The 26,902-nt window shown below is 39.7% G+C and overlaps 1 protein-coding gene across 3 annotated transcripts; it reads left to right on the top strand.

The window, feature by feature from the left end:
• The first annotated feature begins 2,981 nt into the window (after window positions 1–2,981).
• LOC117397799 (DNA polymerase delta subunit 2) lies at window positions 2,982–26,634 on the top strand. Of its 3 annotated transcripts, none has more exons than XM_033996667.3 (12): window positions 2,982–3,092; window positions 3,633–3,738; window positions 5,576–5,804; window positions 7,375–7,496; window positions 8,252–8,375; window positions 18,261–18,375; window positions 19,583–19,781; window positions 21,285–21,365; window positions 21,477–21,634; window positions 22,961–23,088; window positions 23,867–23,968; window positions 24,798–26,634. In XM_033996667.3, the coding sequence occupies exons 3-12, from the start codon at window positions 5,585–5,587 to the stop codon at window positions 24,956–24,958; spliced, it is 1,410 nt and encodes a 469-aa protein (XP_033852558.2). In that variant the 5' UTR covers window positions 2,982–3,092; window positions 3,633–3,738; window positions 5,576–5,584; the 3' UTR covers window positions 24,959–26,634. The 3 variants fall into 3 exon arrangements, with proteins under 3 accessions (XP_033852558.2, XP_058869496.1, XP_058869495.1); XM_059013513.1 differs by having other exon boundaries at window positions 3,038–3,092; window positions 3,534–3,738; XM_059013512.1 differs by lacking the exon at window positions 2,982–3,092 and having other exon boundaries at window positions 3,099–3,738.
• Window positions 26,635–26,902: the final 268 nt, after the last annotated feature.

The raw sequence follows: 26,902 nt of genomic DNA, 5'->3' as shown, positions 1-26,902 counted from the left end.
TGACACCAAAGTTAATTAAACAAAAAAAGACATTTGTTGGTTGCATAAGTATTCACCCCCCTGAGTCAATACTTGGTAGAAGCACCTTTGGCAGCAATTACAGCTGTGAGTCTTTTTGGGTAAGTCTCTACCAGCTTTGCACATCTGTATCCTCCAATTTTTGCCCATTCTTCTTGGCAAAATTGCTCAAGCTCTGTCAAGTTGGATGGGGACTGTTGGTGAACAGCAATTTTCAAGTCTTGCCACAAATTCTCAATCGGATTGAGGTCTGGGCTTTGACTGGGCCATTCTAAGACATTCAGGTTCTTGTTTTTAAACCACTCCAGTGTAGCTTTGGCTGTGTGTTTAGGGTCATTGTCCTGCTGGAAGGTGAACCTCCGCCCCAGTCCCAGGTCTCTTGCAGACTGAAACAAGTTTTCCTCTAGAATTTCCCTGTATTTGGCTCCATCCATCTTGCCCTCAATCCTGACCAGTTTCCCAGTCCCTGCCGATGAACATGATGCTGCCACCATGGTGTTCTCAGGGTGATGAGCAGCGTTGGCTTTGCGCCACACATAGCGTTTTGCGCTAAGGCCAGAAAGTTCAGTTTTGGTCTCATCAGACCAGAGAACCTTTTTCCACATGTTTGCTATGTCTCCCACATGCCTTTTGGCAAAATCCAAACAGGATTTGATATGTTTTTTTTTCAGCAATGGCTTTCTTCTCGCCACTCCATAAAGCCCAGCTTTGTGGAGCGTCCGGGTTATAGTTGTCCCATGGACGGGTTCTCCCATCTCAGCTGTGGATCTCTCCAGCTCCTTCAGAGTTACCATTGGCCTCTTGGTTGCTTCTCTGACTAATGCCCTCCTTACCTGGTCACTGAGTTTTGGTGGACGGCCTTCTCTAGGCAGAGTCACGGTTGTGTCATATTCTTTCCATTTTTTAATAATGGATTTAACGGTGCTCTGGGGGGTGTTCAAAGTTTGGGATATTTTTTTTATAACCCAACCCTGACTGGTGCTTCTCCAGAACTTTATCCTGGATTTATTTTGATAGCTCCTTGGTATTCATGATGTTGTTTGTTTAGATATGCTCTCTAACAAACTCTGGGGCCTTCCAGAAACAGGTGTATTTAATCTGAGATCATGTGACACTTTAATTGCACACAGGTGAACTGCATTCAATTAATTATGTGACTTCTGAAGGCAATTGGTTGCACCAGAGCTTATTTAGGGGTGTTACAGCAAAGGGGGTGAATACTTATGCAATCAAGACTTTTCAGTTTTTTATTTGTAAATAATTTTGAAAAATATATAGATTTTCTTCCCCATTTCGACATTATGGACTATTTTGTGTAGATCAGTGACAAAAAAATCCTAATTAAATCCATTTTAATTCCAGGTTGTAACACTACAAAATGTGGAAAAGTCCAAGGGGGGTGAATACTTATGCAAGGCACTGTAAGTAGCCAGGGTTATACATGGACATACTGGGAACTTTGGGATATGGATAACCAGGAGATTCCTGAAAATATAAAATCCAATTTTACTGACATCCTACTGTACAGTATGCTTTCATGGGTTTTCATGTCATGTCAATTTAGAGAAGGAAAAAAAGTATTTCTTTAAAAAAAAATAAAAAAAAATTCTTCAAAACTGTTTAACACATTTACATACGCACCAAGCAAGAACACTAACTAATGCCCATAACACTGGCGTTTATGAAAAACTTAAATACTGTACTATATTTTATAATAAAGGTTTGTACTTACTCCCTCGCCATTAACGTATAATCCTCATGCAGCTGTTTTTTTCTTTTCATGCGATGCAGTTAACCAATCTAAACCGAGCAGTTTTTTTTAACACAAGTGTTTTTGCCAGGAGAAGGACCTCAGAAAACCGGGACGTCATGGTCACCCTACCTGTAACACCTAAGTCACCTTGGATAAAGGCGTCTGCCAAATAAATAAATAAATAAATAAATAAATAATTAATAACAATAACAATAATAATAATATGAAACGTGTTGTCATCAGAATACAATAGTAAGATTCTACTGCTGCCGCCACCAGTATTCATGAGTCACCCATAAATAATACAGCGATATAGTCCTAAACAAATGTGTGTTAAGAGAAAACCCTAACAAAACTACTATTATCTCAATAAACTACTACAGTGTGGAGTAGTGGTTAGGTCTCTGGACTCTTGACTGGAGGGTTGCGAGTTCAATCCCAGGTGGGGGACACTGCTGCTGTACCCTTGAGCAAGGTACTTTACCTAGATTGCTCCAGTAAAAACCCAACTGTATAAATGGGTAATTTTATGTAAAAAAAATAATGTAATAATGTGTAAAAAAATAATAAAAAAATGTAATTGTATGTAAAAATAATGTGATATCCTGTAACAATTGTAAGTCGCCCTGGATAAGGGTGTCTGCTAAGAAATAAATAATAATAATAATAATAATAATAATAATAATAATAATAATCGGGACTCTTAAATTAAACAATAGTGCCAATATGACAGATCAAACTGCTCAACACCCAACAATAAGCAAATCAATCTACCCAACATCTTATTCGTGAATCAAAATGAACAACTTTGTGTTTTGCACTATTCTTCGGAAGCACATATGTATTGTAACATTTCACAGGCAGCCAGAAAACAGGAGACTGACACGTTTGTTTCTCATTCCAAAAGCTTTATTCAGCACTGTTTTCTCTCAGTCGCTCCCTCAGCTCCCTCAGCTCCCTCAGCTCCCTCAGCTCCCTCAGCTCCCTCAGCTCCCTCAGCTCCCTCAGCTCCAACCATGCAACCACGACACAACCCCAAAAACAGGACGTCTCAGCGCCTCTTATAACCCCAGCCCGCCCCTTTATTCAAAGCTTACACATCCCATTGGTCCTCAGCTGCACACTTCGGGCCAGTGGGAACACACTGAACACGTGAACACACAGTGACTCACAGATGGGACCAATCACAGGGGAGACACATAACATGACCCGCGCGCAGGCTAGGTCAAACAGCAACAGAGACAGTTATATGGCGGGAAATACAGAGGGGGAGGGAACACAATTACAAACAAGGGGAACGACATAACACACATGCACAGAGGTACAGTACAACACAAATGCACAGATCGTTACAGTATCAATATCATGAATATAATACTGTTACTTTATTGAACAAAGTATTTGTATATCTACCCTATGCAGTTAGTATATTTGTAGAATAATTTAAATGCAGTAGTTACAACTGTTCTGTGTGCGTACGCGGTGTATTCTGTGTTTTTATTTATTTATTTATTCATCTGAGGTTCAGGGCTTCAGTACTAATATTCACCATCAAAGTAAAACGTTTTGTTTTGGTCTAAAATGTACGAGTTCCGTGGTTAATGAAACGTGGTAAAAGAAATCTATGGAATTAAATAAATGCAACATTTTACTATTGGCAACACACCACTAAATTCTATTTTCTTGTGAAAAAGAGCCACGCTTTTCTACGTGTTGGTTGGCACTTAATCTTTGCATTTACCAATTTCCTAATCTACTAAAGGACCACTGTTCACATATGACCTCACTAACATGGCGGCGTCTCGACACTGCTTGACGCGTACGCAAGGTGAAGGGTGAGAGGTTACTGTCTTGCTTTCAGGCGGCGGGAGATATTAATACGGTTGCTGGACGACTGAGAGAAACATCAAAATATACCAGCGACTAAACGTGTGGGTGCCTGGTGGTCCTGTTCTCAGATAATAAAGGTAAGTAATAACGCGATACTCAGCTGGGATAGGTAGATATAACAAAGCGGTGTACAGAAGCATCGCATTAAATAATTATTATGGGCAATCAGTCATGCTTTATTGATTTCGAAACTATGGTACTGTTAATAATATTATATATGTATTAGCAGCAAATCATATTCTTTTGCACCGGCCTCTGGAGTAGTTCAGGAGGGTTTCCAATCCTTTTGTTTGAACTCTAAACCCCTTACTCCCACTAGCGGAGTCCCCAGGTGTGGAATCCTCTCAGTCTTTGCCAGCTGCATATTGACACCCTACTAGCAGATGTCAAATCTGCGAATGCATGCTGAGGTGACGAACAATGTTATGTGCAGAAATACCATTGAATGTATACTGTATACAGGAGCAGGACAAACATAGAAGCACCTGGCTTTAGTAGTTTAGATTTTTGGGCTAATCTCACATGACTGATTCAGTTGTTACCCATATGCAGGGATGGCAGTAAGACTCCTATTGCATAGCAGTTTGATCCATTCCTTTTTTTACTATTAGTTTAAAAAGACACACCTGATCTTGTTACCTATACACTGATTAATCAATTGTAGTAAAACTGGAATGGGTGAAACTGCTATGTCTTTATTTCCACCCCTGCATTGGCACCCTTGACCTGTATTCTGCAGTATACTCAACATCTTCCTGTGGCGAGTCGATTTCAGAGAGGTGATCCCGTATCCAAAACAAATTGCTGATGTTTCAACTGCAGTAGGCCATTCCAGTCAATTAATTTCTGTATTTCCACTCCAGTTCCCTAAATTAATTGTGAATGTGTTCATCCAGGACAGTTTAAACACCTTGACTTGCCGTGTGGAGTCAGTCAGTCCTGACTTCCATGGTGTCCCTGCACCCTGTTGACAGTGGTTTGGCAGGTGTCATCAGTTTTAGTCTATCTAAACAGTTTGGATGTTCAGTGAGAGTCTCTGCAGAACTGCCTCTTGCATAAGTGTCCCGCAGGTCCTTCCTGCCCTTGGTAAAACCACTAATACATGTTTATCTCCTGAAATAGTTTAGTACTGAGACAAACATGGGTCATTCATCTTTAAATATTTGTTCAAATTTAAACGAATATCCTAATATTCCTTCATTTTGAATTAGCTGGAAAGCAAAAGTGTGGGTATTCATTTCAGATGTGATGTATGCATTGGTTTTCTTTGCAAGATATCATTTTGATATAAGGATTCATAAATTATTTTATACAGCTATGGCCAAAAGTTTTGCATCAGCTAGGATTTTAGGATTGAGACACAATTTAAAAAAAAAAAATTAGATATTTTATTTACCATCATGTAATCAAACAAACTACAAAATTATATCACAAAAATATACTGGAAGACGTAATAGTAGTGCAGTATTTTCAATTTGTCAGTTTTTCAATAAGTATATGAAACTACAATGTTAACGTAACGTTATTCAGCAGGTTTCATTCAACCTTATGCAAAATTAGTTAATTCTAGATGGTGATGCAAAACTTTTGGCCAATGCTATATAAAAAATACAAATTGTTATCTATTTTTGCAACTGAATACAAGGGGATGGAATTAAGACCTATTGCATAGCAGTTTCACCCATTCCAGGTTTTAATACAAGCTTGATAAGCCAGTTAGTAGTAAAATCCGGAAAGGATCAAACTGCTATGAAGTAGGAGCCTTATTTCCATTCCTGATACATTCCAGACAGTATTTATTAGTATATGTCAAACATTTGCCCCAGCACTTTAGAGAGAGAGATGTTTTTTTTAGTTTATCTTAATCTAGCCCACTAGTTAATTGAGATGCTAACCCTCAGTTTATTGTTCCAGTGTTTGGCCATGTTCTCTGACCTCACAGCCCAGAAGGGGGCAACGTTGTTGGCCCCGCCTGCCCTTGAGGGCCCGGTCTTCGACAGAGTGTGCCCCTCCTCCTACACCAACTGCTCGGAGCGCTTCAAACTCGGGGAGCGGAGCTTCAGCCGCCAGTACGCTCACATCTACGCCACCCGGCTCCTTCAGATGAGACCCGTCCTGACCAAGAGGGCTCAGCAGATGTGGGGTGAGTGTCTTATTTCAAACAGCAGATAGAGGTTCAAAGAGCAGCAGACAAAGTTAACCCTAACCAATACATTAGGCATAGCACAGAAACCAGGACCAGAGGACACAGTTGGAAATTGAGTGGTGAGGGTATGGTGGGTTACCGAGTCATGTTGTTGAGGCAAAAACACTTGGATCCTTTAAGACACAACTTGACAAAGTTCTAATATCAATCAGCTACTAGGACCCGGACGAGCTTAGATGGGATGAATGGCCTCGGTCGTAAATGTTCTTTTGTTCTTAAATGTAATTTTTGGTTCTCTGTAATTAGAAAGCAAGTAACATACACATTTTTTTATATACTGCAGCATGAATCAAGACTTTAAATCCTATTTTTTACAGTGAAATTCATGATGCAGAAAAAAAGAAAAAAAAAACTGGGAGAAAACCCAAGAGAGTTGTCTCCCTGGCTCTTAGAACCTAAGAACCAGGGTTACAAACTCCTGCTTGCCCGAGGCGAATTAAATCTGATGTGGACTAGTTGATGTCTGTGTCTTAGTAGTCCTCTGGGTGAGTACTTAAAATAAATGTACACATATACTCTCACGTTTAGTCTTGCGTTAAAATAATGCAGGAAAATCAATTTTCTAACGGGGTGTAGCAGTGGTGAATAAGCATTCACAAGTAATGCTTAGAAAACAGTCACTCGGAACTGAAACCTCCCTTCATCTCCCCTGCAATGCCAACCCCACTTAATGGCATTTTAGGTTTGCGTTCTCCCTCTGCGCGGGATGCGAAGTTTATCCCTAGTTTTTCTTTTGTATTTGTTATGCTCTCATTAGTATCTATAGTAGATTCAGCGTCCATCAGTTCTGGCAGATTCTACTGTACTTGCTGAAGCGTTTTTCTCCCACTGCTAATTAAAAAAAAAAAAAGCCACCTAGCTAACAACTCCATCCCGAGGGCTAAAGTGAAACGTACTGTCTTTAAATTGGGACTTTAGTGAAGACCGCATTTGTACGTGACTATTTAATTATTGTAGATAATAATTCATAGTCTGCTAGCATTTTTGTAAATAGCAACACATGTACTATACAATAAAATAAACATTTTATTTGTGTCATTGGTGTCAATTTCTGGTTGAGCTTCATGGTTGGCAAGGTAACACAGCTATCAGTGTCAGTTTCTCAGCACACAGTACAGTAGTCTCTCAGAAACGAGGTGCAAACAGGTGATTGAACAATTTGTATGAGCGTTTACGAAGGTGCTTTGTTAAAAAAAAAAAAAAATGTAAATCTAAATTTATAACAGTGTTTATTTTTTAGCAAAATAAAATCAAAGCCTATTTTTAGGGATCCCAACTGTTGTTGATTCCAACCTAGGCACTTCACATAAGGACTAGTAAGTTTACATCAGGACTAGCAAGTTTCAAAAGGTACTAGTCCTTTGGAACTCATACAATATTGGTTAAAGTTTATTTTTGTCAACTCCTTTTAAGATTTTAAAGACTTCAATCCTGCCTCCCTGTAATCTTATGTGTTCTTGGCTAAATAAATCAGTTACTCTTGTCTGACTGTAGAATTTCATTGCAGGAGCTGACATACCGGTAAAGAAACTCTGTGAGATCCAGATGGGTGAGCAATGTTGCATTGTGGGAACCATCTTCAAGCACATGGACCTCCAGCCATCTATTCTTCGAGAGATCAGCAGGGAGGTACGTGAGTGTGTGTGTGTGTGTGTGTGTTGTGTGAGATGGTACAGTTTGCTCTGTGTCCTATGTAAGATTTGTGCACAATTGTGTAACAGAATCGCTTAAATGATCCAATATTCAGAACCTCCCGGAGCACACAGGAAGACACTCAACCCTGAGAGTTGTAGCTGAAAGCCACGCTGCTGTAAGATCCTTTCAACCAAACTAACCTTGTTCTACTTTTACAGTAACAGCAATGTTTGGGAGGCCTCCGTTTGTTTTATAAATCCCTGTGAAGGGGATATAGTGGAGGCACGTCACACTTCACATGTTTGCATAAATCTGGAGAACCACTTATCCAGTTGTCATGAAACGTGGCACTGTTTGCCATAAGTTATTGACAATGTCGAATCCTGGGGATATAGTGGGGTGCCTGTATGTCCGTTCATCTGCCTATCTGTATGTCACTCTTACTAAAATTGATAGTAACATTATTGAACTGGAGTTTTTGAGAGTATCAGATTCTGGGGATATGGGGGGTGGGTGCTTGTGTGTCTCCATCTGTCTGGCTCTATGTTTTTGCATTAATCTGGTGAATTGGTTATTACATTGTGATTAAACATTTCATTGCTAATTCTTATTCTATACGATTCTGCATTACTGTTGATGCATGTCTTGGTCATCAGCTTTGTCATCATGCTGATAGCTGTCATTGTGAATGTACAGCAGTGGATGGGGGATGTGTTGTTTTACTTAACAAAGCTTCATCTTGGTTTCAGCACAACCTCCTACCTCAGCCGCCACGAGCAAAATACATCAGCCAATCGGACGAGCTGATTCTGGAGGACGAGTTACAGAGGATCAAACTGGAGGGTGCCATTGAAGTGCAGAACTTCGTCACAGGCAAGGAGCAGGGATCTCTGTCTCTGTTTATATTGTTAATAGACAGAGAAGGAGAGGCGATACCTTTTGATCTCTTCAGGTGAAAGTAGAAAAGAGAGTGATGTTTTTTGGGGCTTTCGTTTTTATATACTGTATGACATTAGTGTTTTCGGTTACTTTCCAAAATGCTTGAGCGTTTTTTGTGTGTGCGTGTCAAAATATGTTTAGTAACTCGACAGTACTTGCACGCTTAAATTGTACCTTCTTTCCTTTGCTTTCCTTTGTCTTCCACAACGAAATCCCTCTGGTCACGGGCACATTCTTCTGGGGTTTTTGTGTGTACGCATTTTTGTACTTTTCGCCACAATTCTGTTTTAAATCCTCCAAGTAAGTTACTTGTGTCTAAAGTAATTCCAAAATCATTTATTTATAGTAGAATTTTAAAACCACAAACTTGTCTTAGCACGCAGTAAATTTCAAAGTCCACATATTTAAGCAAACTGTTTGGTTTTGCAATAATTTATTACACACAAAAAAAAAGTGGTGGAAGACAGAATCAGACACCAGTGAAACTGAGAAATTATATTTCAAGCGTAAAAACAAACAATGTCACATAGATACCATAATACCAAGTGAGACTGAAGAGAAAAATGTGAAGCAATTTCTAAATTAAAGATAAGAAGCAGTATTAATTGGTAGTACATTTTAATACAGAAAAGGTAAGCCACGAGCTGTGTTTTGTTTTCTATTTTTTCATGTATACAATTTTATCTTTTGCATTTTATACAAAAAACAAAAAAGATACATTTTAAGTTTCTAAAATATTCATAGAACCAACCACTCCTTACAGTTATTTTTAGTCTTCCAAGATTCTGAGTATACATACTTTCCCATGTCACCATTTCTCATTAACTACCGAGTCCGAGAATGCGCAATATAATATAATGCAATATGCAATATAATGGTCATTTTTAAAAATGCACTTGCAAGAACTGTGATTTCGAACACTATTGATTTTACAGTTTTCAGAAGTTTGTTTCTGTTGCATTTTCTGTAAACATTAAATCGATTTCTACAGTAAGTTGTAGGGCTGGGACAATGCATCAAATCGCTGTAACCATCGATGGATAAAATAACCATTGATGGTTGAAAAAAAACGCATCTATCAGTGCCTTTCCTTTGGTTCTTTGCCTTTCCCTTGTGTAAAAAACCTCCCCGCCCACTATGGAGCATGTACGTTTTCAGAGTAAGCGTGACAAAACAAAAAAAAACCTAGAGAAGAGACGAGAGGTAGGCTGCACTGTGGAACCTCGCCGAAACTGTGACTAGACATAAATAATTAGAAATGTGTAGTTTTAAGTTCAACTGGAGAAATGTTTACTTTTCGTGATTAAATTTTATGAAAATATGTACTTATCATTTACACGTTTCTTTTGTGTTATGAAACTAGTGTCTAAACAGGTTTATGTACATACAAAACTGTAAAAACAAAAGTAATGTTTAATCTAAAATGAAAGTAACATATGATTTCTCGTGTGTGTGTGTGTCACTTGCTGCACAGAATCCAGGTTGAGCTGCTGTAGCAATTTTCTGATCAAAATGTTTCTTGTGAAGCGCTGTGGCTAGCTTCAGGATGAAATCTCGCCTACTGATATTTTCCTCGGTGCATTTCTTGTACAAAATGAAGGAATTGATGGCTGCTAGGTCCAGCAGAGATAACAACAGGCTTGCATATATATTAAAAAATAGAGTATTGTAGGTTATATTCAAAATAAACATGTATTGTAAAAGGTGGTTGTAGTTTTAATGAAATTTAACTGTTAGATGTTCCACACGCACAAATATAAATTCTAAGTAGTAAAACTTGTACTTAGCAGAAATTATATTTTATATGTCAGCCTTAAGGCAAAAATATACGGGGGTGTCGGAGAGGGCCCCTCTCTCACTACGATCTCCATTTCCTATTATTATTATTGTTATTATTATTATTTATTTCTTAGCTGACGCCCTTATCCAGGGCGACTTACAATTGTTACAAGATATCACATTATTTTCATATACAATCACCCATTTATACAGTTGGGTTTTTACTGGAGCAATCTAGGTAAAGTACCTTGCTCAAGGGTACAGCAGCAGTGTCCCCATCTGGGATTGAACCCACGACCCTCCAGTCAAGAGTCCAGAGCCCTAACCACTACACCACACTGCTGCCCCCTCCCGTTAGTCCAGATGAAAGCGGCCACACTTAGCTCGGGCAATGCGTTTCTGCCTCCACTCCGGAGCTCCGTCTTAAAGCCTGGCTCCAGAGCTGCGCCCCGCCGATTCGTCAGTCCCGGGTCGGCAGAGCGGGAGCTTCTCTTTGGCTATCTTATCTGTCGGTCTATATTCACCTATATAAGCATGATTCTAATGCTGGTTATGTGTTGTGTTTGTTTTCGTTGTTCTGTGTTTTATTGGTTTCATGTATCGCCACAGACCCACATCTAAATCGATTTGGAATACAAAAGAAAACTCACCCGCAGCAATTTTCTTTCTAGAATCAACAAATCTCTGATGATGGCGCCCCATCTATTTAAGTTCATCAGATGAAATGGCTAAAGAAATCCGCCCGGTATCCCGTTTTATCCTACCAACATAGCGACTCTTCGACTCCGCACAACGCCTACTTTCCATATCAGCTGCAGCAGTACAGTACTCGATCATGCAGCAACTCTAGTATCCTGAACGTTAGAGAAATCTTCCTTGGCGTGCGTTTCCAGCACGTCTTTGTAAAGATCGATACGTTCACAGAATCCTGAAAGCGCTGTTCGTAAAAGGTATTTTCTTTTCTTTTCTATTGCAATCCAGTACTCAAGTAAGCTCCCCCAGGTGGTTTAAGCCGCCGACATTTTACTCTGTCTGCGTTACAAGAACCAGTAGCGTAGATTATCTTTCTCCACTTTTATAATATCTAAAGACAGCAAGCTTTAATTCAGCTCTCAACGATGCCCTTCGGTGCACAATCACCTGGAATCACTCATCAGCATTACCAATGCTGTTTACTTTCTCGCCATGCAGATGCCAATACAGCCTCGACTTCATGCCCATATCGGCAGTAGATTTTTCAGTCATCACGTTTTACTATTTCCATACACTCTCCCAGGTGCAGCGATCCATTGCTACTTTCTTTCAGTGACTGAGAGACAAATTCATAATGGGTTGGACATTATTTGATTCAATTCTCATTCATCTCGGGATCCCCAGCTTGTTTTGGGGGGGGGGGGGGGGGGGGGGGGAGTTACTCATGGCGAAATTGTGGTTTTACAACGAATTCTTGTGGTTTACCCTCTTGCTTTCATGAAGTGGACTCATGCATGTTTAATCATAACCACTAGAGGGCAGTATGACAACAGTATATGTATCATTGTGTAAGAAAGCCCTGTATTTTCCAATCAAATAATTATTACCTGGAGCTTGGTTTGAAATGTTTACTTTAAAGGCTAATAATTAATGTGTGGAACTGCCAGCAGACATTGAAGAACTATTAATATTATTTAAAGCAGCCTCTTACCTCAACGTGGATAATGCATTCATAGACTGTTCCCGATCAGTTCAACGGGTTTGCAGCAAATCTCCATCTTGCAGCAACCTCCAAGTAAATGCCTGTAGGGATATGATCCACCGCACACTTTGTATCAATCTTCCTAAATCTGCCCCAACATTTGTATAATGTATCTCTCTTCAGCCCTCTTGCCCGGTCCTCTTTGTCCCTGGTCATGCAGCCTCTCTGTCATCTAATATGGATTTCAGTTTCTAGTCCTTTTTATTCAAGACACCACTATCCCGATACTCATAATAACATGGCCGGTGCGTTAGCTCAGATACAGATATCCAGATTCCATCATAAAGTCTGCAGCTCATCCAACTCCTCTGGAAGCTTTGCAATCATATCATCTATTCAACTAAATCTCTCCTTAGTAATCGCCTGGATTCAGTCCAGGATACATGGCATCTGCTCTCGCCCTTCAACTAGATCATCCTACACCGTCGGCTGGAGTACTTTTCTCAAAAATTTCTGAACTAAAAATGGATTTCCTCAACCCCTTTCAATCAAGATTGGTTTCTCATTTTTTATTATTCATTCCAAGGACTCTTTCACTATCAGAGTCTACCTTTCTGGAACCCAACATCAGTATTATGTGATATCCGTTCCTTCAACACTACACTCCATTCCAGCTGTTCATCTTCGCCTGTGTGGGACCTTTAAGAGTCATCATCTACCTTTCCTTGTTTGCCATTTTTCCCGTTCTCAAATACTTTAATCTCTCAGGATCTAGTGATGGAAACAATCTGTTTAGCCACTGCAATTTCTAGGAATCATACTGGCACTGGATGTTTTAAGTAAGCCCTCTGTATCTAAACCGGGCCTAGCAGTGGATTTAGCATCAGTAGCACCTTCCAGCAGCGCTTCACATAGCAGGATTTCAAGGTATCAACAGAGCAACACATCAGATTTCGATTTCAAACTGCAAACTGAGACACCACCTCCAGGCAGCGCTGCAGTCACTTCCATCACTCAAGAGATATTTAAAGAAATTAAATAATTTTTTGCAGACATTTGCAGACAGCATTGCACCAATCAACACTTGTTTGGACACGATGGAAGCCCAGTTAAACTCTCTCCTACCCTCAACCAGCACTCCTGCCTTATCTACCATCACAGCAGAATCAGCACCGGCTTTCAACCTGACTTAAGTTACAGCTACAGATCTGCAAGTTTCACAACCTGGTACCAGCAGCTGAACCTATACCTCTGCAAGTCCCCACCTTCAGCCATCTGACGTTATGAGCAACTCAACATTATCCAACTTGCTTCAGTCAGCTTACCAATACATGGCTGCAGCACTGGCTCCATCCACCAGATTTCACCACATACAGCTCTGGAAAAAATTAAGAGACCACTGCAAAATTATCAGTTTCTTTGGTTTTACTATTTATACGTATGTGTTTGGGTAAAATGAACATTTTTGTTTTATTCTATAAACTACTGACAACATTTCTCCCAAATTCCAAATAAAAATATTGTCATTTAGAGCATTTATTTGCAGAAAATGACAACTGGTCAAAATAACAAAAAAGATGCAGTGTTGTCAGACCTCGAATAATGCAAAGAAAATAAGTTCATATTCATTTTTAAACAACACAATACTAATGTTTTAACTTAGGAAGAGTTCAGAAATCAATATTTGGCGGAATTACCCTGATTTTCAAGCACAGCTTTCATGCGTCTTGGCATGCTCTCCACCAGTCTTTCACATTGATGTTGGGTGACTTTATGCCACTCCTGGCGCAAAAATTCAAGCAGCTTGGCTTTGTTTGATGGCTTGTGACCATCCATCTTCCTCTTGATCACATTCCAGAGGTTTTCAATGGGGTTCAGGTCTGGAGATTGGGCTGGCCAGGAACAGAGGTTTTCCCCCCATTTAAAAAATTAAAGAAAAGGTTTGGTTTTTTTCTTCTCCACAGCGCAGATGGCCTCCAATCCATAGTCGTCCTACTAACACTTTACTTTGTCTTGTCTAAATGTTTCCAGCTTATATTCATTTGTGCAGCAAGTGGTCTTTCTCTTCACGGTGAGGTTTGTGTGTGTGTGTGTGTTGGAAAGGTAACCAGACAAACGTGTAGCTAATGCGTGGTGTAATTCAGAAAGTGCGCTACAACACGTGAATTCATTTCTCTTGTTTAAGTGTTTTTATCTTCATGGCAACGCATGAAGCTCTCCTCATGATTCCTACTTAGTAAGCAGACACAGACATTTAAATATCCCCTCCCCTAAATGACTATGAATTGAGTAATCTGCATTGGTACGGACAAATTTTTTTCCTAAATCACAACAGCACAGCAATGCATTTCCTGAAAAGTACGGCAAACATGTTGAGGAAAACTGTCATGACTTATGCATGTAAACGCCACCAATGAAACTACTTCAAATGGAAAAGAGTAATGTTGAAACGGAAAATGACTTTGGTGTACAAATTACACACAAATGGTTTTGGATATTTCTTATTCATTTTATTAATACAGATTAGCACAAACCAACATACCGCTTCTTAGGAGATTAGCATGAGCTACTACAGGAAATCTGGAGCAGCTTCCCATTTTGGCTGGTAATTGCAGTCTGCCACAAAACACTGTAATTCATTGCTTACTAGCTTTAATTTGTATTAAATTGAAATACAACTACTTACTGTAGAAATCACATTGTTTATGTAGCACCCTGGAAAAGGGTAAAAGTTATTGACATAGATTGTATACACTATTTACGACTTTAAGTGTAATACTGTTGTAGCTCAATTTTGCCAGACGTGTCACCACGAGAGACACTCAAATCAATGAGCCAGCTATACAGCTGGTGAGTGCATAGGAGCAGGGGCGCTGGAACTAGGGGTGCTGGGGGTGCAGCCCCTGGCTTTGCATGGCTTCCATGTACAGGGGTTATAGTTTTGTTCAGTGGCTTTCAGCACCCCCACTTTAAGAACATGAGAAAGTTTACAAACGAGAGGAGGCCATTCGGCCCATCTTGCTCGTTTTGGTTGTTAGTAGCTTATTGATCCCAGAATCTCATCAAGCAGCTTCTTGAAGGATCCCAAGGTGTCAGCTTCAACAATACTTCAACATTACTGGGGAGTTGGTTCCAGAGCCTCACAATTATCTGTGTAAAAAGTGCCTCCTATTTTCTGTTCTGAATGTCCCTTTATCTAATCTCCATTTGTGACCCCTGGACCTTGTTTTTTTTTTCAGGTCGAAAAAGTCCCTTGGGTCGACATTGTCAATACCTTTTAGAATTTTGAATGCTTGAATCAGATCACCGCCTAGTCTTCTTTGTTCAAGACTGAATAGATTCAATTCTTTTAGCCTGTCTGCATACAACATGCCTTTTAAACCCGGGATAATTCTGGTTGCTCTTCTTTGCACTCTTTCTAGGCAGCAATATCCTTTTTGTAACGAGGTGACCAGAACTGAACACATTATTCTAGGTGAGGTCTTACTAATGCATTGTAAAGTTTTAACATTACTTCCCTTGATTTAAATTCAATACTTCTCACAATATATCCAAGCATCTTGTTTTTATAGCTTCCCCACATTGTCTAGATGAAGACATTTCTGAGTCAACATAAACTCCTAGGTCTTTTTCATAAGATTCCTTCTTCAATTTCAGTATCTCCCATATGATATTTATAATGCACATTTGTATTGCCTGCGTGCAGTACCTTACACTTTTCTCTATTAAATGTCATTTGCCATGTGTCTGCCCAGTTCTGAATGCTGTCTAGATCATTTTGAATGACCTTTGGTTCTGCAACAGTGTTTGCTACTCCTCCTATTTTTGTTTCATCTGCAAATTTAACAAGTTTGCTTACTATACCAGAATCTAAATCATTAATGTAGATTAGGAACAGCAGAGGACCTAATACTGATCCCTGTGGTACACCACTGGTTACCTTGCTCCATTTTGAGGTTTCTCCTCTAATCAGTATTTTCTGTTTTCTACATGTTAACCACTCCCTAATCCATGTGCATGCATTTCCTTGAATCCCTACTGCGTTCAGTTTGAGAATTAATCTTTTATGCGGGACTTTGTCAAAAGCTTTCTGGAAATCTAAATTAACCATGTCGTAGGCATTGTAATTATCCATTGTCGATGTTGCATCCTCAAAAAAATCAAGCAGGTTAGTTAGACAAGATCTCCCTTTCCTAAAACCATGCTGACTGTCTCCCAGGATACTGTTACCATATAGGTAATTTTCCATTTTGGATCTTATTATAGTTTCCATAAGTTTACATATAATAGAAGTCAGGTTTATTGGTCTGTAGTTACCTGGTTCGGTTTTGTCTCCCTTTTTGTGGATCGGTATTACGTTTCCGTCGGTACAACCCCTGTGTCAAGAGACTGTTGCATGATCTTGGTTATCATTTTGTTTTAGATTTAGATTTGTTTACTTTTGGGATGTAATTGTTTTGAGCCTCTAGTACTACATTTTTAAAAAAACAGCCATCCTTTTTCTGTGGATGTTTTCTCTATTTTACTCCAATCTACTTCTGTTAGTCTCTGTTTCATACGTTCATAGTTTTGCTTTTCTAAAATTGTAAATCTTAGTGTTAGTCACTACTTTTTGGGTTTTATAAATCACTTCAAATGAGACCATGTTGTGGTCTGAGTTTGCCAATGGCTCTCTGACCTCTGTTTTAGTTATTCTGTCTTCGTTATTTGAAAAGACTAAATCAAGGCATGCCTCCCCTCTAGTCAGTGCCTTGACAAATTGCGTTAGGATGCAGTCATTTGTCATTTCCACTATTTCAATTTCGTCCGTCGTGCTCCCCATCGGGTTCTCCCATTTTATACGGGGGAAGTTGAAATCCCCCATTAGTATGGCTTCTCTTTTGCTACACGCATTTCTAATATCATTGTATAACAGATTATTTTGCTCAGCGTCTGAATTTGGCGGTCTATAGCATGCTCCTATTATTATGCCCTTTGAATTTTGTCCATTATTCTGACCCTTACTGATTCGGCTTTGTTTTCTTCGTCCAGATTTAACTCCTGGGCTTCAAGGCTATTTCTTATGTATAGCGCTACCCCTCCGCCTCTTCTGTCCTGCCTGTCTTTCCTATACAGTGTGTACCCGCTAATATTATATTCGTCTCCATCACTCTCAGACAACCAAGTTTCTGTAATACCTATCACATCGTAGTTACTTGTTAGCGCAGTAGCTTCAAGTTCTAACATTTTGTTTCTGAGACTTCTACCATTTAGATAAATTCATTTAGTGGATGTCTTACCTGAGTTGTTGCCCTTGTTTTGATGTGGTCTCCCTTCTTTTTTTTTTTTGTTCCCCCCCCCCCCCCCCCCCTTCCTTTTGTGACCTTTCAAACATATTATTTGCTCCTGAGCTGATTTAGCAAAAGGGGTTGAATACTTCTGCAAACCACTGTGTGTGTGTGTGTGTGTGTGTGTCATATATATATATATATATATATATATATATATATATATATATATATATATATATATATATATATATATAGTGTGTGTGTGTAAGGCAGTCACGTGCTGTACTTTTATTCCAGGCACAAATAATGTCGTATAGTTTGAATTTTGTATTTATCTAGTTTTAGAAAATATATAGTTTGTCTTATTACCATGTTAAGAAATAACGTCTTTTTCAGTCGCAAATTCAAGAAAATCCTCCAGCACTGAGGGTTCCAAATGCCCTTGCACCGAAAGGGTTAATGTGTGATTAATAGTATTCACACACTGTCAAACGGTTTCTGTTAACAGAAAGGAAAAGAAAAACGGTGCGTGAATGCTGTCTGACGAACCTTTGAAGGTTTATAACAATCTTCGAATTCCTGTCTAGTGAACGAACCTTCGAACACTGCCCTAATACATATATATATACACACACACACACACACACACACGTATTATAAGTTGCAATGAGGTAGGAAACCAGTATCCCTTTTGAGTCCAGGAATTTTATACTGTTAATACTGTTAATAAAAACACTGTAAGGTCTTTAGATAGAAATGGGAACTACCACTACGTTACACACAGAAAATGTACTGACGCAGAATACAAAAACACATTCCCAAAAGCTGCCTCTGGTCTCTTTGGATTTCAGGAATTTAGAATAAAAGTCATTTTTTAGCTGTGAAAAAAACCCAAAGATAGTAATGTAGAGTCAATAAAAGATATTCTATTTTCAAAAGGCTATTATGTGTCATTTCAAATTAGTGTATCTTAGGAGAGTGAAGGCCGTATTGTAGATCATTCTAAAAAACAACTTTTCCGGCTCCACATGTTACAAAACTGTACCTGTAAAGTTAACCCTAGCCTATGCTACTGACCAGCCTCCCCTCCTTTAGGAAGTGTGATTGCTGTTTACGGAGCTGAGAAGAACGATGGGAAGTTCATGGTGGAGGAATACTGCAGAGCCGAGCTGCCCCCACAGTCCCCACGGAGAGGCCCCCATGCTGACAGGTGAGGATAGCTGAGCAGCCCACGCTCAAACTTCCTCCATCTCCACCCTTCTAACTACCCCTTAATCTCGGGGGTCTTTTATCTGGTCCAGTTGGACCCAAGTGGGTTTGAGGCAGTTAATATTGCAAAATCATCAATTCAAAGTCATTCTGTTTCAAATTAAGAACAAATAAATAAACAGCAATGTTTGTGTCTAACCATCATGTAGCAATCCAGTTCAAATGTGAAGTATTAAGAAATTGTGAACAGGCTGTAGAATTGAGTTTAACTGCAATTCATCCATAACTTCAAACATTCAGATCATAACATCTCTATTTAACGAACTTTTATAGACCAGGAGACAAACATTTCAACACGGTATTGTCTACAAGATTCAAATCTTGGTAATGGTATTTTGGGGATGTTTTACTGTACGTTGATATTAAGTTATGTACATTGTACAAGTTTTGGTAGCTTGATTAGATTGATGGAATAACATCAGTTGCCACTACATAGCATAAAGTCAATACCATGTAAAAATATTGTGTTTTGTACCTCCATAAATCCTCAGATGATGATTCTCAATAATTACTGATCAAGAATGAACTTTGAGAAGCAGTTCTGTAGATTTATGTAAAAATGTGATGTAATTATGGACAGACTTATGTCCGTAAAATGCGTCTGCTGTATGATACACCGCTATTAAAGTGTTTGTAGCTAACAAAATACTTCCATAAATATTTCTGTCAGTTTACTAGATTAGAAAGAAACACATTTTTAGCAAAAATGATTGTTTATTTTAAAACATGATATCTGTACCACAGTAGGTTTAACAAATCTCTGTTAGCAAGACATGCTTTCAGATGGTCTTGCACTTCCTGGGTCATTTCACCTAGAGCATGAAATTTGTTCTTTCTTGCTAGTAACCAACCAGCTACTTTTTATCTAATGACGGACATACTTTGCAGCCAGTAAGGTGCTTTGACCCCAAAGACACTGCTGGGGTGAAATTACAGAGGAATTAAAGCAATAAAGACTTCATGGAAGGCAAGCCAAGAAAACTGGGAACTGGGAAAATAGTATAGTTTTCTATAAGATGTGTTTCTTTTGAAACGGCACATTGAAACCCATATAATGAGGAAAAGTTCATGGTTTGTGAAGTTATTTTGTTAGCTACAACCAGTTTAAAAAAGTCTTCTAGTTGACACTACCTCTCTCTCCCTCTCAGGTTCGTGCTCCTGGCCTCGGGGCTGGGTTTGGGGGGTGGCAATGCGGACTGTCTCCTGGGTCTGCAGCTGCTGGTGGACATGGTGACGGGGCAGCTGGGGGACGAGGGTGAGCAGAGTGGGGTGGCCCGAATCTCCAGGGTGCTGCTGGCTGGGAATCTGCTGAGTCAGAGCACACAGGACAAGGACTCCATCAACAAGGTGAGGGGGGGTGACCGGAAAGGTAGTGCTGGGACAGATATTCAGACAAACACAACTTGAAATGTATTCATATAACAGAACGTTTATATAACAGAACTCATAAATGACTGGAACAAAAAATACCATGCAAACGAAACCAATGCATAAATGGCATCTGCAATAAATAACACATATTTAACTGTGCGTAATAGTGTTTTTCTCCTTTCTACAGTAGGTAATGGTGTACCAGGTTTGGTGTACAAAATGTGGGTATAAGCATAAGAAAAAACCTAATAACATCATTACTCTGCTATGGGTCAAATCCATGCGCTTGTGTGTGAATTTAAAGGGTACATAAGGACCTTTTTATTTTATTGTTACATGTTCCCATGTGTTGCTACAACTGTTTACGTAAAAAATTAAAACCATGCACACATCTTCCGTAAACAGTTGTAGCAACACATGGGAACATGTAACACAATAAAATAAATGTACCCTTTAAAAAGCTCTTTGGGTTGGAAAGTTTTTTTTCGCACTGTTATAATATGAAAGGTTGTTTGCTATTTTGTGTGTTGCTATGCTAGCATCACTTAAGGTTGTATTAGGATGTGGGTGACAGTTTTCTTTGACCTTCCGCAGTGGAAAGTTACTGAGAAGGAAATACATTCCTTATCTGGGTATGATATATGGAGGTTGTCTGTGTCTTGTAACCTTTTGTACCAATGTACTTTAATAGCAGGATGTGTGTGTGTGTGTGTGTGTGTGTGTGTGTGTGTGTGTGACTAGAGGAAATGGAGTACTGGAAGGTGCCATGTCCAGCTGTGAGAAATTTTATAATGAAGAAATCATTATTGAGGAGCGATGTAACCAGGGCAGTGATACTGAGGAGAGGATTGTTGAAGACTGATGTAATAGTTAGGTATAAAACAGGCTGATTCTTTGTTAGATCAGAGGAAGAAGAGAAGGCTGTTACACTCTGCATCTCCAGAACTGGTAACTAGCCATTCTGCATTGCTTGCTGTTAACTGAGTTTAATAAAGTGTTGGCATTAAACTGAACCTCTGTATTGGGAGAATCATTCTGGGTTAATCCATCACAAAGACTGGCATCAGTGAGCCACTTACTAGTGTGTAATGTGTAGTGTAGGAGGCTGTGTGGTCCAGTGGTTAAAGAAAAGGACTTGTAACCAGGAGGTCCCCGGTTCAAATCCCACCTCAGCCACTGACTCATTGTGTGACCCTGAGCAAGTCACTTAACCTCCTTGTGCTCCGTCTTTTGGGTGGGACGTAGTTGTAAGTGACTGCAGCTGATGCATAGTTCACCCACCCTAGTCTCTGTAAGTTGCCTTGGATAAAGGCTTCTGCTAAATAAACAAATAATAAAAGTGTAGGTACATGCAGTTACTGTGTATTTGCGATAATATAGCTTAAAACACATCTGATAAAGTTCGCTGTCACTGGCTCCATGCTCTTGGCTTGCCCCCTGCTCCTCTGCTCATCTCCCGCTCTTGTTGATTCCTGGCAGGCTAAGTACCTGACCAAGAAGACGCAGGCCGGCAGTGTGGAGGCTATCCGGATGCTGGATGAGATTCTGGTACAGCTGGCGGTGAGTTTCTCTACGGAAAAATCGGTTGACTGACTGAACTATGCTGGTGAAGACAAATTGAATTATGTGATCCCTGTTCTCAACGATCTTGATTCCTTTGTCCCCCTCTAGGCCTCTGTTCCAGTGGACCTCATGCCTGGGGAGTTTGACCCCACTAACTACACCCTGCCCCAGCAGCCTCTACACCAGTGCATGTTCCCACTGTCCTCCGCATACCCCACCCTGCAGCTGGTCAGCAACCCCTTCCAGGCAGACATCGACGGGCTCCGGTGAGCATCGGGCTGGGGGACCTTACCCAGGCTGGAAATCTGTGTTTGCATGAATTTAACCTTCATACAGGACAGTTGGTGATGACACTTTTTTTTTTTTTATGGTGTTTTTTTTTTTTTTTTTTTGTAATGAATAGAGTAGTGTGTTTTCTTTCTTTATTGAAAACAATAATGTAGAACCTTTTTTTGTTTAACATTTACACATTTAAACTTTTCAAGTTGTAGAAAGTCAAGTAGACAAACATTTTGGCTAATACATCAGTGGTTCCACAGCCCTTGTTGAGCACTAGTCTTGGACTACCTAATGTTACCCCAGCTAAAGTGTCCAAGATTAATTCTAATCCAAGCCTGTGAAACCAGCCATAAGACTTTAACGGCAAAATGAATGTTCTCCTTTTTACAAAATACTCCTTTCTGTTGTTTTCCAATGTTTCTACTTATTACTTGACATGAAGCACTTTTAATTTGAAACTGTTATACAAGTCAGTATATTTATTGTTGGTTGTATTAATTTTTAATTACATAACAGTCCACAGTAAAAAATAAATGGTAAAAACATATCAGTTATTTATTTAATACTGAACGTCGGCTATTAGCACTACTGAGCCAAATCTTAAATGCTTGATGATAACAAATAGTCCACACAAGCTGCAGTCTAAAATTATAATGCAGCATATTATTAGTTTGGTGTTAAGGCTAATTATTTAATGGTAATTTCATTACCATGGAATGTCAAAGGTTCTGGGGTACTCCTTTAAAGAGTAAGTAGTGGGGTTCCAAAAAATATAGCGTTACACGTCCTCACGTGTTGCTACAACTGTTTAAATGGCGTACCTGTATTTTGTCTTTTCATTTTTAACAGCCGGACAGCTTTTTACACTTATAACCTTAGTCTGTTTCAAAGCTGTTTTCAAAATGTCCGGTCTAGTGCACTCATAGTATAAGGATTATTGCCCACATTGTCAAACAGGTAACACAGCAATAACAAATAAAGAGCAGTCATTTTGAAAAGAGCTTTGGAACAGACTTTAAACTTATTAGTGTAATAAGTTGTCAGGATGTTAAAAATGAAAAGAAATTACAGGTACATTATTTACACAGTTGTAGCAACACGTGGGGACATGTAACGCTATATTTTTCAGAACCTGCTACTTGCTCTTTAAAGAGCCACAGCAATGTGGGCTGTGCAATTATTTCTACATCACTTTCTCAGAAGCATTTAGGCGTTAACAATCTAGATCCTTGGAATATTATCCTGTCTATATAATCGTGGAAATGCAGCCTCTTTTAAAGCTGCTGCCTATGACCAGTGTTGTTTCCACTCAGGTTCCTGGGGACGTCGGGACAGAATGTGAGCGATATCTACAAGTACAGCGGGCAGGAGGACTACATTGAGATCCTGGAGAGCACCCTGAGACTGAGCCACTTGACCCCCACTGCTCCAGACACGCTTGGTAAGGTGCTGAGGGATACAGGGGCTTTGGGATGTCCGAAGGGTAGGATCATTCTAATCCTGCTCGCGTTGAGTTGCAGATCTTGGTTTGAGACCCCCAGGGTTAGGTAGGTGGGGATGGTTTACCTCATCACATCCCCAACTGATTCGGTGGAGACTCCCCAAGCTGGGCCCTTGCCTTCAGGGTTCGGTAGTTGTAAACATCCATTGCTTGGCTTGACAGCAGGTCTTTATCCTGGGTTGCAGCGGTGAGGCACTATTCAAATTGGACATTTCAAACTGGGAAGAACAACAAAAAAATTGAAAAACAATTGGGTCCCAAAGTAGCTCATCTTATAAAAGCACTACAACATGGTGTGAGGGGTGACTCCTACAGTCAAGGTTTGAGTCCTGGTTCAAGCTGAAAGCTGACACCTGCAGGGCTGGCCTTTGTCCTCAAAGCACTAGTAGCTTGCCTACATATGCCATCGAACTGCTGGGTGCAAAGAGGCAAGTGGCTGGGCGGTGGATCGGAGGACTGCCCGAACTCCTAGGTGCAAAAGAGGCAAGTGGCTGGGCAGTGGATCGGGGAACTGCCCTTTAGTTGTTCTGAGCTGTCATGGGGAACTGCTCCGGCAACATATTTTGATGTTCTGAATTGAGAAAAATAAGGGTAAAATAATTGGGTGTTAAATAAATAATAATAAAAAAAAACACAATGTAAAACCAAGAAGGAATTCCAGCATCTTCTAAAGTGTATGTGGTAGGATTGAGACTGATGCTGTGTGTGTCCTGTGTAGGCTGCTACCCATTCTACCAGCGCGACCCATTCATTCTGGAGGAGTGTCCTCATGTCTACTTCTGTGGCAACGCACCGGCCTTCCAGTCCAAACGAGTCATAGGTGAGGGAGAACGAACACACTGTGATGGGTTCGTGGGAAAGGGATATTCGCCATGGGTTTTACTCTTGACATGTCAGTTTTTTCCTGCGTCATGTCAGTTTAAGTATCATTCTGAGTGGTTCTGTGGCTCCAGTACTGAATTGCATTAATTTTTATCTGGATCAGAATCCACTTTCTATTGTCCAAGCCTGTATGATCCTTTGTGTCTAGCAGAGAGGACTGCATCATGTGATTTGAGATGATCCTGATGCAGAGGAAAAAGAATAACATTCAGTATTAGAAAAAAGGAACTCAGAACCACCACTGATTGTTAATGGAAATGAGAAAGTAAATAGATAAACAACATAATAGAAGTTGCACTGCCTAGTTAGTTTACAACAGAAGCAGCGTCATGTTTTTGTGTGTTTTAAAGTGTATTCTAGTAGCAAATTGTTTTGTCAAATTGAAATTGTAAGTAATTGTGAAGTGTGCGGTTTCAGATGAGTGCAGTTGCCTTCCATTTAATATGTACTGACATTTTAGAACATTTAATAATTTAGTTGAAAAAAATTCCAAGCAGCCTTAAAATGCATTTCACAAACAGCAGTGTTATAAAACTGCATCTTGTAAAGCTCTTTGTGATGATGGTCCACTATGAAAGGCGCAATATAATTTGATTGATTGATTGATGAAACAGTATGTTCACAAATAGAGCACCAGAAAGGATCAGATGCGTGATTTATTAAAACTAGTCAGCTATTTTTACCTCAACTATTCGACTCTGGCAAAATAAATAGTGTGCTGCTGCGAAGCAGGTTCACTGACCTGGTGTCTGGATCTTGGTCTCTAGGTGCTGACGGCCAAGATGTCCTCCTTGTCGCTATCCCAGAGTTCAGCTCGACGCAGACTGCCTGCCTGGTAAACCTGCGCAACCTGGAGTGCCAGCCAATCAGCTTCTCCGCTTTCTCAGCCGAGGCGGAGGAAGAGAGTGAGATGGATATCAGCCACTGAACGCAAGCTTAGCAGCTGAAGAGAGAAGCTCAGCCTGGGGGTATAAGACCAAGGCCAGGCCCAAGTCTGTCGGTCTGTAATACAGTTGTCAGACTGATAAGTTGCTACATTACCTGCACTCAGTACCAGCTGCTTCAGGCTAACATGGAAAAACTTATTTTTAAAAAAAATGAAAAATAAATAAATGTAGGTTAAATCTAATAAAATATTTCTAGTAATAATTGTATTATGCAGATCTTGCATTTTCTGATATAGAAGGTTCACACATTTTTGGTAAACCTATATTTTCAAGTTTTAATTTATTTTGTAGCAATTAGTGAAAAAAATGTATTGTGCTGCACATATTCCCAGCCTGTACTTTGATGTTTAGTTTGTGAAGATGTAAAAGCTCCAGTGTTCCTGCATGAGGATGTCATGTTAATGCCCATTCAGGATTGCCAGCTGGCTCCAGAATTTACGGACACTTTAAGCCAGGTCAGGTCTTTTAACTCGCCTCTGACCGCATATTAATTGATTTTAATTTGAACATGCAACGTGAGTGTAATTTGCGTGAGCTGTCGCTAAAGGAATGTAATTATTTTGCTAACTATTAGAACATAAGAAAGTTTACAAAAACGAGAGGAGGCCATTCAGCCCATTTTGCTCGTTTGGTTGTTAGTAGCTTATTGATCACAGAATCTCATCAAGCAGCTTCTTGAAGGATCCCAGGGTGTCAGCTTCAACAACCATTACTGGGGAGCTGGTTCCAGACTCTCACAATTCTCTGTGTAAAAAAGTGGCTCCTATTTTCTGTTCTGAATGTCCCTTTATCTAATCTCCATTTGTGACCCCTGGTCCTTGTTTCTTTTTTCAGGTCAAAAAAGTCCCCTGGGTCGACATTGTCTATATTGTTTATGATTTTGAATGTTTGAATCAGATCGCTGCGTAGTCTTCTTTGTTCAAGACTGAATAGATTCAATTCTTTTAGCCTGTCTGCATACGACATGCCTTTTAAACCCGGGATGATTCTGGTTGCTCTTCTTTGCACTCTTTTTAGAGCAGCAATATCCTTTTTGTAACAAGGTGACCAGAACTGTCTGGGGGCGAGAATTACTTCCTGTGAGGATCTTTTCCATCAATCAGACCTATACAGCTTGCTGATTTGCTGTATTTGTGTGATTGAGGCGGGACTGTGCGAAGCAAAAATAAGTATTACATTAATAGAAACTTAGCCCCAAGGTTAAACAAGAAAGAGTGCGGGTTAGTGCAGAATTCTCTATTACAACAGAATTGCACTATTTTGATACATATTGTTTACCATATAACATTTCAAGCAATATGATTTTAATACGTTATGATGGTCTCCGGAAAGAATTGCCACCGCAATTAAATAATTGAACACTTTTATTGAAGCCGCTCACACAATTTACACTCATGTTACATGTTCAGTAAAATCAATTAATTTGCGGTTAGAGGCGAGTTAAAAAACCTGACCTGGCTTAAAGTGTCCATAAATTCTGGAGCCAGTTGGCAACCCTGTGCCTATTGCAGAGACCTTCAAAGTACATGAGTCTCATGAAAAACAGTGGCTGGTTAATTGTTGAGATTGCATTGCCTTCAGGGAGTAGAGTCGTTGTATAATGAATAAATGGCAGAAAGTCAGAACTTTTTTTTTTTTTTTTTAAACCATTTTTTTACCCTCAAGAAAAAACTAAACAAGAACTGTAGTTCCCAGAGGCCATGACAACCCCTCCCAGTAACTGACCTCCACAATGAATACAAGTAGCCCCCACTTTCCCTAATTGCTAAGATTAAAATTCTATAAAATTAGTGAAATATGAAGTGAGCTCTAATACATGTGGATGATATTTACTGGATTTATTGTATTTGCTTCATGTCCTTTTGAAACGCTCTTTTCCAGCACTAACAAGGAAGAGTTTCCATTGCAACCTGATAATTCTCTGG

The sequence above is a fragment of the Acipenser ruthenus genome, chromosome 46 (genome assembly GCF_902713425.1).
Source record: "Acipenser ruthenus chromosome 46, fAciRut3.2 maternal haplotype, whole genome shotgun sequence".
NCBI lineage: Eukaryota > Metazoa > Chordata > Actinopteri > Acipenseriformes > Acipenseridae > Acipenser > Acipenser ruthenus.
Note: the sequence above shows the minus strand (reverse complement) of the source record. Positions and strands in the feature narration are given on the sequence as shown.